The following is a 17741-nucleotide window of genomic DNA, read 5'->3' as shown; positions in this document are numbered from 1 at the left end:
TTTAAACTAGATGGGATACGTTAATCGATTTGCTTGGGATGGGACCAATAGGCTAGTCAATTAGTGAGCCAATTTAAAATCGTTGGTTTCGAATTGATTGTTGCTACTACTGGATTGTACTAGAATTTTCACCAAATATACTAGAATGGTTTGGTTCTATCTCTTTCACTCTGCTCAAAACTGTAAATGCATAAAAAAAACTACAAAATGATACACTCTTTGCACACTGTCAAAGTTCATTGCCCACAAAATCAACTTTGTTCAAATAAAAACAAATATACTTGCCCATCTGGTGGCTGATGGCACAAGCTTCTAAGAAAATTCTGTTACAGCGAACCACATTATTTTAATTGATTTCTTCGTCAGTTAGTAGTCTGCCACTTCGTTTGTGCTCATGGACTCTTTGATCTACTTGGACATACATATATCGTTGCTGAGGTCATCGTGCAAGATCTATTCATCCGAATAATAGTATTTATTGGGGATGCAAGAATGGTCTAGAAATCCAACTTTTGAAGTCATACTTTGTTCCTACATATTTTTAATCAAAGAAAATGATACAGAAACCTTCAATACAATGCCTGTGATTGAAAATTTCGCATCGTATAATTTAAATACAGTTATTCTTTTCATCATATAATTTAAATACAGATATTCTTTCGATAGTATTTTAAATTACTCTGCGTGTCACCCCCGCAGATTGGAACGCAGCCAGTGTGCATCAACGAAGTTCCAGGAGCTCGTTATCTCCCCACACAATTTGTTTATTTCCGTCTACCATACAGCAACGTCTGCCGCGTATTTTTTTTTACTCTCTCCAATAAAACTGGGTCGGCTTCCGTACTTGAAAATAAATTCGCCTTTATTTCATTGTCCGGAACTATCATCACCGCCGCATTAACATTCTGAATATTATACGCTTTCCGATTGCTATTTTTAACCATTCTTTCAATTTTCTCTCTCTTTTTTTCCAGACCAATCATCATCAAAACCATAATAATAATGCAGCCGACATCGGTACACCACCATCGGGCCCATTAAACGATCGACCGACCGCTCGTGTCAGTTTTCAGTTGAAGTGATGGCACCAAGTTCAAAGCCAGAGCAGCTCTCTCTGCTGGCTGCATTTCAAAGGGACTCCACGGAGACGCGTGGTGCTTCGTTCCGTTTGCTATTATGAGCGTTGCGACGTATCTTCACGGTCGACTCGCGATGCTTCTTATCCAAACATCGCGCACCGTTTACCAACTACGATGGAGACGGTGCGGTTTGTTTGCGCTGTATCGTCGGGCATCGTCGGTATGGCAGTGGTGATGGTGGTGGTGGTGGTGTGCGATCATCATCCAGGAGACATTTGTTTCAATGTAGCTCGACTTCAACTGTGATGGGTTTGCCAAATCAGCTGGAAGTAACAATGGAAGAAGCGAAAATAATCATCAAACTCATATTACTTCGGACCGTTATGGACTGGCATGGCAGTCGGAATGGGAAAAGTTGGGGAATGGAGAAAAAATATATCGGAGAGAGAAAAGGAAAGAAAATAAAAAGTTCACGAATGCGTCAGAAGACCGTCTCGGTTTGGGTCGCCGTCGGCCGGTGGAAGTAACATATTGACCCGTGCACCTTGGCGCTTTAGGAATAACATAAAAAGTGTATGAAGATGGAAGTTAAATCCGAACACCCAAAAAATCATGATTTACGGTTTTCTAAGGGGAAAAATACATTTGAAAGTTTCGAACATCAGGACATCCCTTAAATTGCGATTTTGGCCATGTTTACGGAGATAAACGTGATTAAAGATTTGGAAAATCAAAAGACCCAGAACCATTGACTATTAAGCTTAAGTGCTTATTCATTCAAATATCAATCAATTGAACTCACAGGTCTTTCAGCAATGTACCTCTTACCTTTTAATTAATTTACATTCATATAATTTCAATGACTTCCCAAATAAGCAAATACCATAATCGAACCCAAATGGTACAACTATTCCATAAATGGTTTGGATGCTAACCCGAGCATTTATATTAATATTAGGGAACAATCTGTTTTACGACGGAAGCCTTTGATTTCTTTGCTATTGCAGTGAAAAATATTACTTCATTGTCAACAGAATTTGAACAGAATATAAAAAAGAGCATAACATATTAAAAAAAAAGAGCACTGTGCATAAAAGTTTTGATTGACTTTCAATTTTCAAGGGATTTCGTCATCGCAAATTCTCAAATTTGATGGAGTTACATAACATCGTCAACTGACAGGGTCGATGCTTCAACACGTATCATTATATTGACGCAAATAGGAATTATTGACAAAAATATCGATGGTGTGAATACTGAACTATTGTCAACATCGATATATTGACGTCATTATAAAATGTATTGACAATACGATTATTGCCAATAAAAGCAATCGTGTTCACTTATGATGCTGTTGCACCTGGATTTGGTGGTTCGCAGGATTCGGAGAGAAGCTCCCGGATGGCATCCCGTTGAAAGTGGCGATTCAGCCTATCCTGAATATGTTCGGGATGCTGCTGCAGAAATGGAAGAGGGTCACTTCATCCAATTTACGTACGTAAGCTCTTTTAATTCTAACAAGATTTCAGAACGTCTTTGCACTTCTTAGCTTAGCTTAGCTTAGCTTAGTCTGACTGCACGTATCGATAGTTGCACTCCGTGATTGATCTGAACCAGTGAAATTGTACAAAGAATCAACTGAATGGGGCTTGGGAGTAACCTGCCATTCTCAGTGTACATGTTCCAGTGACTCCTACCTTTAAAGATCAATAACGTCACCGGCCACGTCCTTGCAATCAGGTGGGAGAGGGAAGGAATATTAGTGTGTGACTTTTGTTGTTTTGGGACCGTGTTTACCTCTGCATCCCACAAAAGTCACAGGAAGGAGGTTTTGTTAGTGGGTTAGGTTCGTTGGATCAGGATTCACCTTGATAAGTGATGCGATCTTTTGTTTTGTGTAGTTATTTATAAGTGTTTTCGATTTATGCTCTAAACAGCCGGCTGTCTAGAGATGTAGATCATTATTAGATGTGTGTATACCGATTTAAACCAACAATAAGGATACTGTTGGGGCCACTCACAAAGTGTGATGATGGTTTATTTTATTTTATCAATGACCAAAATAATTAATTATAAGCGGTTTGAACCGATTTAAACCAACAGCAAGGATGCTGTTGGGGCCACTCACCAAGTGTGATGGTGGTTTACTTGATTGAATATAAAATAATTATTAGAACCGATTTGACCCGATTTAGACCAACGGCAAGGATACTGTTGGGGCCACTCACAAAGTGTGATGGTGGTTTATTTAGTTCGGAAGAAAATGAATATGTATACTTCTTTTTTTTTTATATAATAGAACGAATTTGTACTGATTCAAACCAAAAGCAAGGGTTCTATTGGGGCAACTCACGAAGTGCGATGGTGGTTTATACTATAAGGGAATAAAACAAAATCAAGAGCCATTTCGGTTTCCATGGCTTCCTAGACACTCGGCCGCAAAATAATCTTATCCGACGGAAACGTCTCGATCATCGCGCGATTTACCGTATTGATTCAAATTCCGAACAGTGCGTTAAAATCATCCTTTGAAAAACACCTTTTTTACCTAAAATATTGCTGATCCGCTCAGAATGTATTTAAACTCACGACTTATCGTAATATCCTGATTAAGCCTACTTCTTGATTCTGTTTCTAAATTCCCACTTTTTCAATTTCATCTGAGAACTATCTCGGATTTCTCGAAATGCATCCCAATGTTTTATAATATATCATTAATTTTCAATACATAATACATACGTACATGCACCTAACTTATTACCTTTTTCATTGCAACATCGGTAAATGTAGTGATTTAATTATTCTACTATCTGGCAACCATTCTTGTTTTTTCATACCATTCACCGTTTTATTAACCGTTACCTAGCAACCTGCCGCGTATCATATATGAAGCATTCCAAACCTATACATTTTTCTTTCATTCTTCTCTCCTTGTTCCTAATATGTATTTTTCCACGCATTCGCGACATTATACTTTATTCATCACAACCTCTCTCTCTTTCATTCATGATTTCCTAATGCTGATTTGAAAGCTCTTCGTTCACACTCATACCAACTTATTTTGAACTTTCCACGTTTTCCATTCTTGCATCACCAACACACTCGCCAATCATCCATGGTTGTTGTCTGTGCTGTTTTATTCCTCATACTGACAGCACTCTACACGGCCGATCGGGATCACTCAGAGAAAGACAGACTCCATTCACCCCCGACCCCCCTCCGCCCAGCTGCACGGGAAAAAATCTGAATGCATAGTTTACTCATCGCATGAGCAACCTACGCACTCAGATCCCCCCCACACCCAACTGAGCAAAGGCAAATAAAAAATGAACAGAATCCATCCCTCTCTGAGCGATTACGATCTGCCGTGTAATGATTATAGCACATTGATTTACGGCGAAACAGAACCACTCAGAGAAAGACAGACTCCACCCACTCCCGAGTCCCCTCCACCCAGCTGCACGAGAAAAAATCCCTAGAACGCAGGTTACTTATCGTGTGAGCAGCCTACGCGCCCAGAACCCCCCACACACAACTGAGCAGACGGAACCCAATCATGAGTAAAATCCATCTTCCTCCGGGTGGCTCGACTTCGCCGTGTTCCACGCGTTTGTCAGACTCACTCATTTCACTGCGAAACAGTATCACCTAAGCAAGATACACTCTATTCATTTCTCATCTTCTCTCCTGGCTAGTAAAATAAGAGAACCCTAAAGCGTTGGCTACTCAGACAATGATTCTCCCATAAAACTTAGTAAAGAATACTCAAGATCAGCAATCATCCCTTCCTAGTGACTCTTCTTATCCATGTAATGCTCTTTCAATCTTCAAGTTCCCCATCATATTACCCACCTCTCACCCAACGTTTGTGTCTGATGTGCAACCCAGAAGATTTGTAGCACCCTGAACTTATTCATGAACCATTGCCTCTAAAATTTGACTGATTAATATATTTTTAACAACACTTTTTAACACAACAACTTTACATTTTCTAATCTAATCTTTTCTAATCTTCAAGTTTGCATTGCATCCTAAATTCCCGGCATACCCAATCTATTCTTATCATCATTTGAGTTGACTTAATTTTTCGTGCAAGTTTATTAGATCAACCATTTGACCTAAAAATAGGTTGTTGTCCATGCTGTCTAAAGCTTTAAACTGAAAGCCTCATTGACACCATGTGAGCTTAACCGATACAACGAAAGGAATTTTTGCACTTTTCATTTAATATTCTTATACTTTAAGATAATATTCTTCATTATTCTTATACTATGTACTTATCTGCCAATACGCCTCATATGACAACCAACCAGCAGGTTTTCTCCCTATTTTTCGCTATAGGTTCAATCCAATTCGACTCAAATGCCTCGTTTTCTGCTACGGACGAAGTTTCTCCTTCTTGCCGCTTTTTTCGCTCTTCGGCCGTATGATGCCATACTGGTACTCCCATCACCAAAATTTTCATTTGCATTTTAAATCATATTTTCACAATTCTCACATGCCACTCCTTGGTTTTATTGTGCACTATATTTTGTCCAATTACTGTCACCATTTTCACTTTTTTATTGCGTATTTAACGTCTATAATTTTTATTTAATTCAGGACCGATAATTCTCCACTCCCAACTTATAACAGTGTTGCCAGATCTTCTTTCAGAACGTCTTTGCACTTCTGCATACAAACTGGAAGACCCCCAACATTCTGTACGAATATCCCTGAACATCTGGGTAGGTCCCTGAAATTAAACGTAATTTTCCTAAACTTTAAGGAACTTCAGAAAGCTTAAAATCCTTCCAGGAAGTTCAGAAAGAGTGAGATCTTTGAAAAACTAATAAGAAGTTCAGTAAATTGCTAAGAAGTTATTTGAACTATTACAAAAAATTCTGAGCTTCTATGAAGTTCACTGAGCTTCTGATCAGTATGACGAACTTCTACGTGTTCAACACGGATGAGGCTGGCGAGCTGTATGTTGTTTGGAACGAGGGTGACGCGCTTGGCATAGATGGCCCACAGCGACTCATGACGAGCAACTGAATCCGATCAGTAGCAGTGCGGCTTCTTCCTCCTTTTTTGGTGAATCGAGAACTGATAGCCTTGATAGCTTGTGTACTGGAGAAAAATGTACAACGCCACGCGCTGAAAGCACTGCTGCTGCTGCTGATGATAACGACCGGACACCACCACAAACGACCGCACGCGGTGATTGAATAAACACCGTTCGGCGAGACCGGATGGAATTCTATTTTGAAATCTGTGTTAGGGAAAGCGGTGATAATATACTTACTTGATACTTGATGGGCTACGAATCGCCAGGTTGATTCAACGCCGAACGAAGTACTCTTCTCCATTGGACTCGGTCCTGAGCCAATCGCTTCCAGTCGCCATGAACGTTTAGCGACCTGATGTCCTCCTCAACTGCAAATAGCCAACGTGTCCGAGGTCTACCCCGGAGTCGACGACCTCTACCGGGTTCTCTGCTGAATATAATATTTGCTTGTCGTTCTTCCGGCATCCGCACTACATGCCCAGCCCACCGTAGTCTGCCGTGTTTTATAAGCTTCACTATATCCGTACCGTTATACACTTGGTACAACTCGTGATTCATGCGACGCCGCCAGATGCCATTCTCCTGTTTACCGCCGAGTATTGTTCGCAGCACCTTACGCTCGAAGACACCAAATGCTCTCCGGTCAGACTCTTTTAACGTCCACGATTAGTGGCCGTAGAGGGCTACCGGAAGTATCAGCGTGTTATACAGAGCGAATTTCGTTTTCGTTTGCAGGCTACGGGACTTCAGCTGGCAACGTAATCCGTAAAAGGCCCTGTTTGCAGCTGCAATACGTCTCTTCACCTCGCGGGTAACATCATTATCGCATGTCACTAGTGTTCCAAGATACACAAATTCTTCCACTACCTCAAATTGTTCACCATCTAACAACACTACACTACCAACACCACTATTGCTCCCACGCTGTCTACCGGCTACCATGTACTTCGTTTTGGTAGAACTTATCGTGAGCCCAATCCTCGCCGTCTCCCTCTTAAAAGGCACAAACGCCTCTTCCACTGCTCTACGGTCAATTCCGATGATATCGATGTCGTCCGCAAAGGCAAGGAGCATGTACGATCGTGTGATGATGGTACCGTTCCTCTGCACACCAGCTCTCCTAATCGCTCCTTCAAGAGCAATGTTGAACAGTAAGTTTGAAAGTGCATCACCCTGCTTCAATCCATCTAAGGTCACGAACGAGGTCGAAATCTCATCTGCAACCCTTACACTTGATTTCGATCCATCTAGCGTTGCGCGAATCAGTCTAATTAGTTTCGCCGGAAAACCATGTTCTAGCATAATCTGCCAAAGCTCATTTCTCTTCACTGAATCGTATGCTGCTTTGAAATCAATAAACAGATGGTGAGTCTGCAAGTTGTACTCCCGGAATTTATCAAGGATTTGACGCAGGGTAAACATTTGATCCGTCGTTGATCGGCCCTCACGAAAACCAGCCTGGTATTCACCGACGAAGGACTCCTCAAGCGGTCTCAATCTGTTCAACAGAACGCGTGACAGTATTTTGTACGCCGAATTCAGAAGAGTTATTCCTCGATAATTGGCGCACTCGAGTCTGTGCCCTTTTTTGAATAATGGGCAAATGAGGCCATCCAACCAGCTAGCAGGCAGTTCTTCGTCCTCCCATATCTTCGTTAGAATACGGTGGATTGCTTGATGCAGCTGCTCACTTCCGTGTTTGAAAAGTTCGGCCGGGAGCTCGTCCTTCCCAGCAGCCTTATTGTTTTTCAGCTCACGTATTGCCTTTTTAACCTCGTCTAGCGTTGGAGGCTCCACAGCTTGATCGTCGTCTGCGATGTTTACTCTGTTCCTCGATACTCCCTCACTCTCTCCATTCAACAATGTCTCAAAATGTTCTTTCCACCTGGCAGCCACCATTGTTTTATCTGTCAGCAAATTCCCCTCAAGGTCATTGCACATGGCGGGAGATGGCGCTGTTTTACTCCGCACACCATTGACAGTCGCGTAGAACCTTCGCATATCGTTCTGTTCCATACTTTCTTGCGCCTCAGCAATCACGCGTTCTTCGTACTGCCTTTTCTTTCTGCGGTGGGTTCGTTTCTCAGCTGCCCTTGCTACCTTGTACCGCTCTCTGTTCAGCCGGGTACCAGACACTAACATCCGGCTTCTGGCAACGTTCTTCTCATCCGTCAACCTCTGGCACTCCTCATCAAACCAGCCATTACGTGGTCGTCTTTGAGCTGTACCTATCACTTCTTGTGCTGTTGTGTTCACCGCTCCGTGGATTGTGTTCCACAGATTGTTGAGGTCTTCGTTCACGTTGATTTCGCTAATCCGCTCATCAAGCTTCTGGCGGTACTCTGCAGCAACACCTTCTACTGACAAGCGATGGATATTGAAACGCATCGATCTCCGGTTCGTTGAATTCGTAACGGTCGATAGACGCGCCCGAATTTTGCAGACAACAAGATAATGATCTGAGTCAATGTTAGGCCCCCTAAAAGTCCTTACATCAATGACATCTGAGAAGTGCCGGCCATCCACCAACATGTGATCGATCTGGGTGCAAGTTTCGCCATTTGGTGTGCTTTCGGATATTCTTGCGTGCAAAGTAGGTGCTACTGATGGCCATACCTCTAGCAGCGGCGAAGTTTATCAGTTTCAGGCCGTTATCATTGGTTACTGTATGTAGGCTCTCTGTACCAATGATTGGACGAAAGAAATCTTCCCTCCCGACCTGCGCATTTGCATCTCCGATTACAATCTTCACGTCGTGTTTTGGGCACTCATCATAAGTTTTATCGAGACTGTCATAATACGCGTCCTTCACGTCATCGGATTTATCGTTGGTTGGCGCATAGATGTTGATCAGGCTGTAGTTGAAGAATTTGCCCCGAATCCTTAATACACAGATGCGGTCGCTTACCGGTCTCCACCGCATAACACGCTTCATCTGCTTCCCGATCACTATGAACCCTACTCCATGTTCTGCCCTATCGCCACCGCTGTGATAGATATGATACTTGAAGGAAGTATTGGCGATGGGATCCACCGCCCGGAATTCACGTTCTCCGGATCTAGGCCACCGTACTTCCTGAATAGCAGCTACGCTCACATTCACTTTTTGCAGTTCACGAGCCAAAAGGCCCGCTCGTCCAGGTTCATTTAAGGTTCTGACATTCCAAGTACCGAGTTTCCATTCATTGTCCTTATTTCGTTGCCAGGTCGGTTGCCGAAAATTCCGTTCGTTGTTTTCTCTTTCTTCGTTTTTCTGAGTAATGTTGGGGGTTTCAGTATGCTACCTTACCGGGGTCGCGATACCTACATCATGTTGGTGGGGCTGCCACCTTAGGTGTAGCTGACGTGATACAGCATTTCTTATTCAGCCGCTCGCTCCGAGACAGACGCTGTTTGAGCCGCACCTCCATGGTGAACAGACGCTCGAGGGTCGCACCTCCTCACTTTGCTATCACCACGATCCGGATCCATGTTTTTATCGTGGTGACATTGCCCAGGCTACGCTACCAGCATCTTTTGCTGGCGGTCTTTGTCATCGGCTTACCCGTGGAAGCGTGAGGTAGGAACTTGTGAGGACCAGAGCTGTTGGGACAACACTCCTTCCAGTTTGTCGACTCACCATTTGTAGCCCCGGTGATAATATATTTCATGCAATTTTCAATACTGACCTTTTGGAAATTGATAAAGTCTTAGTTCGAACATATTTGAAGAAAAATGCCCTAACGATTGGCGTATTAAGAATTAAAAATCCATCATCTGTGGATTAAAATTCGACCACAAATTTACAGTGGTCCTGAAAAAAAAAGAACCGTTTTTCCGTGATGTTGAGTAATGCTGAGCTATTAGGGTGTTCAACCCAGATGAGGCTTGCGAGCTGTTTGTTGTTTGGATCGAAGGTGACGCGCTTGGCATAGATGGCCCACAGTGACTCACTAAGAGCTACTGAATCCGATCAGTAGCGATGCAGCTTCTTCCTCCTCCTTCGGTGAATGGACGCTCATGTGGACTGCAGCTCGCTGCTTCCGAGCAGCCTTTCGTTGTGTACTGGAGAACAATGTTCAATGTTGCGCCGAATGCACTGCTGCTGCTACTGCTGATGGTGAAGAACGACCGGACACCCTCACACACGGTGATGGAATAACAGGGATGCCAGATGATTTTTTCAAAAGTCTGTTTGAGTGTCAAAAATCATGTCTGTTTTTGTCTGTATTGTAAATAAAATATTCTTAGTGCAAAAAATACGAAATCAAAACTTAAAAAGCATTTTGCTGTTTAAAATCACGAGATCAAAAAAAAAAAAATCCCGTTCAAGGTACATGTACCGAACCATCGGAATTAAGTGAACACGTAAAAAGGAACATAGGTTTGTGGGTAAGGCTAGAAGAAGGAAAAATCTATTATTTCAAATAAAAATAAATGAGGAATGATCAGAACTTACCGAACAGATTTTATTATTTAGTTTTATCATACATGTTGCTTGAAAATAGTCGAAAATCTGTTTTTATGATTTCAGTGATTCCTTTTTTTATTTTGATGGTTTTTCCATATTCCTTGGACGCTAGGATTCTCTGCATCATAGCTGAATCCATCCTGTTACGCAGTTTAGTTTTTTTAGGGTGATCGACGAAAACATCCTTCAAACTACCGCTGAGGAGTGTGGCAATGCAAGTAGGGAAAAGCGATTTTGCCATTCACCTGTTTGGTGGCCAGTACCACTCCCCAAAATTCAACACCATCATCAAAATTAGTATCCATTGGCAAATCCATGTTTCTCACCTCGCGGAATTCGTCGTATACCATTTGCATTTCGAATTCGTTGATAACATTTGAGAACATCCGCAAAATTTTGATCACCATTAAAACAGTTGGACATTTGTGTAATTTTCAATAGTGACCTATTGAAAATCGATAAAGTGTTCATTTTAGTAGATTTGTAGAAAACAAGCCAATCGATTGGTTTGTTTAGAATTAAAATCCATCCGCTATTGACAGACCTATAAGGGGTCAAAACCTGACCACTTTTCGTAACGCGGTCGATTTTGGTTTTTTTTTTAAATTGCACCCTCAATATGTAGCCGGAAGACGTAATCCTACGTCAAATGGAGGGACTTCAAATGTTTATTTTGTGCAGAATATGTAGAAAAGGACGGATTTTGGATGTTAATCTAAATGCATATATATATATATAAGTCGGAGAAGAGCCAGCCAACGGTTGAAAATCTCCTTAATAAAGATGTAAAAAAAAAAAAAAAAAAAAAAATATATATATATATATATATATATATATATATATATATATATATATATAGGGGAAATGACGGCTTCGGCATGACAGACTATTTTCGGCAACACAAATTGAAACACTATTTTCACTGGATTTTCTTACGAAAACACTTCGCTGAATGCATGCAAACGATTATGTATGCTTTCAGCTTCAATTTGACTGTGTTTTTACCACTGAGAAAAAGCAATCTAGCAAGGTTTTCTTGAAATGCAACACACGCACTACAAATTGTAGCTGATTTCGAGTTGCCGATAATAGAACAGCAGATTTACATGCAGTTCAAATGGAACGGTTGCCGAAGAAAAACTGGTTGCCGACAATACTCGCTCTCACTAGAGAAGTTTGGAGCTTTGTAAAAGCGTTTCAAAACAGTTTTTGACAATTCTTTCGACTGAAATTGTTAGAGCAGCTGGCAGCAAAAGATTGTAAACAACCCAATACTGCATATGTGTGCGTTCCTTAGAGAAAAAGGCTATAGAAAGAAGGTCGCTGCTTAGGTTGCCGAGAATACGTAAATTCCCCTATATACGTACCAGACGTGTTTTGCACTGCACTGTCCTCTGTGTACAATAAACAGAAAATATATTATGCGTAGTTTCTGATAGCTGTAACCGCAAACAAAAGCAGATACATCTGATGAAAAAAAATGAATTCCGAAGCTTGACAAAATGGTTGACATGCAGCGCTAGTATAATTTGATTCAAAAGGCTTGCTTAAGCAGTCTTCATTCACTGAAAACTAATCTTATTTAGAGAGTGAGTCACTTTTATTCATTCGTATGGAGAAATTTCTAAAAGCGTAGGTTACTCATGAGCTGAGTGACCTACGCTTTTAGAAATTTCTCCATACGAATGAGTAAAAGTGACTCACTCTCTGAATTAGTCACTCTCACATGAGTGAGCTTTTATTCTCGAGAAATCGACGGCTAAAGCCATTGTTTACAAATGCAATTACGCCCCTTTGAAATGTTGGCACTGATATGTTATATTCATAGAAAATCAAGGCATAAATTTAGACGCAGTGCGAAAATGACATAAATTGGTCCAACCAAAATTCGTTACCCTACACCGGGGCAAGGTGAAAAGCGAGGGAAAGTTGAAACGGTAGATGTATCTCTTAGCGAAAGTAAATATTCACTGAGATTATTTCTAATATTGTAGTTTGCGGTATTACACAATGCCTCTCAAAAATAACTACAGTGACTATTCCTTTCGCTAAGAGATATACGTACCGTTTCAACTTACCCCGGTGTACCTTAACTATGATGTTTCCTATCAAAACATTGAACAAGTGGAGAACCTGTATAGGAGCTTTTGCTCTAACTTAGAAATTCAATAACTGAATCCTACAAATTTATCGCTGAATTTCTACAAATTTAACTGAACTTCTATAAAGTTCACAGAACTTTAACAAAGGTTCATAAATTCTATAAAGTTAAATAAGCTTCTTACTGCACTTCAAGAGAGTTTCTTGAACTTGGACGTCATTTTCTAAACTTCCACGAATTTAGTTGAAGTTTTGCAACGATCTACGGACTTATAAACCTTTACCTGAACTTTTACGACGTTCCCCGAACTTCGCCAACAGAAACGGAGTGACATCTACATGCTGCAGCATTGGCACTCGGTAGGTCGGCAGGTTCCAGGCCACACAATTAGAACGATTATTTCACCATAGTAGATAGCAGCTAGATCCAACTTATTGAGCCACATGCCAGATTTTGATGGTTTAATAGTTGGCTGGATCTAGTATGAACATAAAATAAAATGCATTATTTGTTCCCCCGGATTTTTTGAGTCGATTTAAGGCCCACCCCCCCCCCCCCCCAGAGACTTCAAAATAAATTTGAAAAGGCCTAATTTTGAAGGAATGTCGAAGATGAACTCATTTGCAGATCACTATTTAGTTCTTTGATCTCCTGCACAGAGTAGAGAACTGGCAAATTTTGTTCCTTGGAATAGAAGTTTATTTTTGTGATTGTGCAGTGATTGAATGATAGAGTGATATTGTGCCATATTTAGACTGACTTCTTGTAACAAGTTGTAAAACATAATGTTATTTTGATTAATGTCATTCATCCAGCACAATGCTTAAGTGATTCCGTTGTACGTAAATAAACTGTCCAGGGGGCAGGGTCAAGCCGAGAACACCGGTTCAGGCCACATTTGGCGCCAAAACTGGTTCGTTTGCTACGAACGTTTTTACACGTGCCTAATCCCATTATCACGTTAATTACTGATCCGGTTATAACACCGATACGATGAGTGATAAAAAGCGCTTATTCAAATAGGCAACCAGACACGCGCGATTCAGCAACGACCGACTCAATTAACGAGATATTTGGTTTTCAAGCAGAACTACTCGGCTAGCTTAATCCAATAGACTTGAAAACCGGTTCAATTATGAATCTGTTCATGACCAAGATAATATGTTATGCTCCACATTTAATAGCCGGTGATAAAATAGAGTCGTGCGTGATTGGCTACGGATTAGTGGTGCGAGGAATCATCTTCTTTGGATAGGAATTTGAACTGCATTTTCTGCCTTGAAAAAGATCAATACCGTTTCGGCCATTCATCCTGAGTGGATTCGTTTTCGTGTACAAACTCCATGAGTGACCGAAAGTGATCACCACACCGAGGCGACATACTTAGCGCGACATACCTGATCTTATCGAAAACAACTTTTCGAGTTCTTCTTTGTTCCGTTTCACCTTGATCGTCGGGACCGTGCGATGAGATTTGTATCATTTTTCATTTGTCTGCTAGGGGCACTCAAGGTGTTGATCAGTTACTTACCGATGCTCATTCGAGCCAATTTTGTCACTTAACCGGGCATCCTCTCGGCTACAGTACGAGGTTCCGAATCATTCCTTAGGGGACAAAGTGGTTTTTCAACGGAAATCCCTCCCAGTTGATACGGCTATACTGTTTCATCTTGTATCGAATCGCCAAGGTGCACGCGGAAAAGCGGCTGGAGATCGCTGCCGTCGTCGTAGCAGCAGAGAGCGTCCACAGTGAGGGGGTGGTTGTAAAAGTGGGATTTTCGTTTTCCCAACTTTACGCGGTTCGGTTCGATTCAGTTTCGATCGGAACAGAAGCGCGATTGGTCATTTGGATCGTCGTTCGCCGTTCGTTGGTGGCAACATAATGAACCTTCGCGAGCGGGAATTTTTACGTGTGCGTCTGAGAAAAATAGAGTTGTTGATCAGAGTGAATTCCGTTTCTTTCCGCATCAGAGCCAGTCAATCGGAGGAAGATGAATAAAGCAAGCAAAAATTTCCATCGGAAAAACATTCTAGCGAATCGTACTGATTACTGAGCTCGATGAAGCAAAACAACCCCAACTGTCGATAGGAGTGAAGTGTGAAAAAAAGTGATAGTGATAAGATTGCTTCCGCTTAGGCCTAAGTACAAAGTATAGGGAGGCAAATTGTACCACAGGATGAACGAGTCGTCGTCGATTGAGTCGCTACTGGCCGTGATGGTTGGTGCCGGTTCCGAAAGTAGTGATGGATTTCCGCTGGCAGCTAATGATTCTTTTCGCGAGCAGTGCCTTCAGCTGAACGATACGCTATTCTTGGAGCTTTCATGTCCGCCGCTGTTCGATTCCATCTCCTGCTGGCCAAGGACACCGTCGGCGACGACGGCCGTCCTGCCGTGCTTTTCGGAGTTCAAGGGCGTGCAGTACGATACGACACGTGAGTATTCTGCTTCGCAATATGTTTGTTTCTTTTTCTTTTTCAGAACTGTTGATTTGTGACAGGAATTTCATGAAGCATTTCATAAATTAAATATTTATTTGTTTGGGATTTGCCTTGTGATTCACGATACACGTAAAGAATAGAGGAAGACTCTTTTAAAACAATTGAAGCCACATATTTCAACCGATTGTATATAGTCAAATCGAAATCAAATGCTAATGCGTTGATATGCGATTTAAAATCAAACACATCCTAAATATTTCAAAAACATGCAATTAGTACTGATCGATTTTTTCACCGGTTTTATCATTCGTTAATAATTCAAAAACATTCTCTAATGTGCTTGTCGTTTAAAATGCAAGTTAAAACCATTTTATGGCGGAAACTTTGAAAAACGTGAATTAGAGGAGGCCCCGAAGAGATTTTTGGAAAAGTCGATTTTCATTGCCATAGCTGAACAAATACTACTTCTAATGCATCAAACTTTACTGCAACAATACAATGTTAAATTTTTTACACATCCCTATGGGTCCCTATTCTACGGGAAAAAATATCACGGCCTGCTGTATGTTAAAATTTTTCAAATACTTTTGTTTTTTTTCAATAAATCATATCGTCTGGCCTTTTTCCACAGAGATGGCGCTGTGCCGCTGGTAGGAAGTGATAAAAATCCCCATAAAGAAATTGAGAGAAGAGGGAATAATTCGCTTTCGGTGCATATTCAGGGGTCAAAAAAAGTTAACGACAACCTAAATAAATTATTCAGGGACTTTGTCGTTCAGTTTTTTCCCGAAAATTATTGTTAAGAAAGCTACAATTAAATAAAAATGATTATTCCGCAAACAGTTTAACCTGCTTTACTACCAGTATTCAGCGAGCCAAAACATTCAAATTTGAGAGCGAAAATTTGCTCTCACTAGCTCAATTTCTCAACATGCCATGTATTTTGATGTCACTCTATTTGTGATTTTGCTCTCACAGACTACAAAATAGACTTTGAAATAAAACATTATTTTGAGATTTTTTCTTCTAGAACCTCGAGAAAAGTAGCCAAAATGTGTGCGTTTCTTAAAAAAATAGAAATTAGTTAGTCCAGTTTTGTGAAATCGCTGGTTGAAAGTCACGCCAAAACTGCTCTATCTAGAAATGAAGGAAAGATCTCACCCGATGTTGCAAAGGAATCCATGATATCACGATGATTTCGAAGATTTCCCATAGATATCAAGCTGAACATTGCATTAGGTCCTAAGTAACATTGACAAATTCTCTTCGTCGACTTTCTTCATCGACTTTCTATTTCGTTAATAACTTGAGCACATAGCCGTTTTTTGTTGTGATTGTCGTATCAAATGCTAGATAAAAGCTTCTTTTACCGATCTGTGTGCTGAAAATACCTGGGAATGTTTTACATGGTCGTGGGGATGCAAAGAGAAAGTCGACGGAAGAGAATCGGTCAGTGTTACTTAGGACCTAATGCAATGTTCAGCTTGAATAGTCAAATCTCGATGAATATTTCAAATGGTCCTATCTGCTTTGATCGGTTCTCTCCATTGACTTTCTCTTTTAATAACCGCTGCTATGCAAATAGATTTTGCATTATTTTTACCACATAGTTTGATAAAGGAAATTATTATCTACTGTCCGAAACGTCAAATTCAACAGGCAAAGGTTTTGCAGCCGAGTTATTAACGGAAGAGAAAGTCGATGAAGAGAATTGATCAATGCAGATAGGATAGGCCTCTCACTCTGGGTGAACTTTGAGCTTCTTGCGTCGAACAAAAAAGTCATCCGTAGTCTCGAAAAGCGCACCTCACGTCAAATCATCCTCTCGCTGAAGTTCACTCTCTCTCTCTCTCTCGAGGAGTTTGTGTTTACTTCTTCCATATTCCTGCCGCCACTTACTCGAGGTGAGGGCTGGCTTAACTCGCAGGACAAGAGTGTTTTAAAACCTCCAGTGAGTTTGCAGAGTTTCAGTAAGCCTGCTCGCGACACAATGGCTTCACTTGTAAATGCAGTGAAATAAAAGACGTCTGATCTTGAGGAATGGTTGGAAACGAATGAAAGTTTTATTTGACTAACAAACTAACAGTGGTTACTACGAACTCGCGGATTACTTAGATTGAGATCACAACACTCCTTCCTAAGCTGCGAGCCCTATTAATGTTCTGAAAGCTTCCAGTTTGATGTTCGGTAAAGCCTTCGTAAGACCGTCGGCTGGTTGCTCCTTCGTGCTAACGTACGCAAGGTTGATGACTCCACGATCCAAAGTGTCCTTCACAAACTGGTGCTTAATGTCCAAATGTTTAGTCCGGGGGTTATGTCCTTGGTTCTGCGCCACGCAGATAGCGGATTGATTGTCACATCGAATTGAAATGACTTGCTGCCCGAAAATTTGCGATTGAAGATACTGCCACCAGAGATCCTCCTGCACGGTCCTTTAAAGCGCCAAATATTTGGCTTCACACGATGAGAGTGCAACTGTCGGCTGTCGTTTCACGTTCCACGAAATTGCTCCGCCCATGAACGTGAACACGTATCCACGCATCTGTATAACCGACCAATTGGAAAACTTCCTCTCTGCAATACTGAAGCTGGTGTCCAGCTGTGCCCTTTAGGTACCTCATGATA

General features: G+C 41.3%; 1 protein-coding gene across 1 annotated transcript in view; it reads left to right on the top strand.

Annotated features, from left to right (window-relative positions):
- Window positions 1-13250: 13250 nt before the first annotated feature.
- LOC135710565 (diuretic hormone receptor-like) overlaps window positions 13251-17741 on the top strand; it is an 85677-nt gene continuing 81186 nt past the window's right edge. The window contains exon 1 of the mRNA XM_065233180.1: window positions 13251-15110. Coding sequence (XP_065089252.1) covers window positions 14855-15110 — 256 coding nt within the window. The 5' untranslated portion in view covers window positions 13251-14854. The remainder of the gene's footprint in view (window positions 15111-17741) is intronic.

Source organism: Ochlerotatus camptorhynchus, unplaced genomic scaffold (genome assembly GCF_037179485.1).
Source record: "Ochlerotatus camptorhynchus isolate MF236.1 unplaced genomic scaffold, CSIRO-AGI_Acam_v1.1 ptg000391l, whole genome shotgun sequence".
NCBI classification, from domain to species: domain Eukaryota; kingdom Metazoa; phylum Arthropoda; class Insecta; order Diptera; family Culicidae; genus Ochlerotatus; species Ochlerotatus camptorhynchus.
Note: the sequence above shows the minus strand (reverse complement) of the source record. Positions and strands in the feature narration are given on the sequence as shown.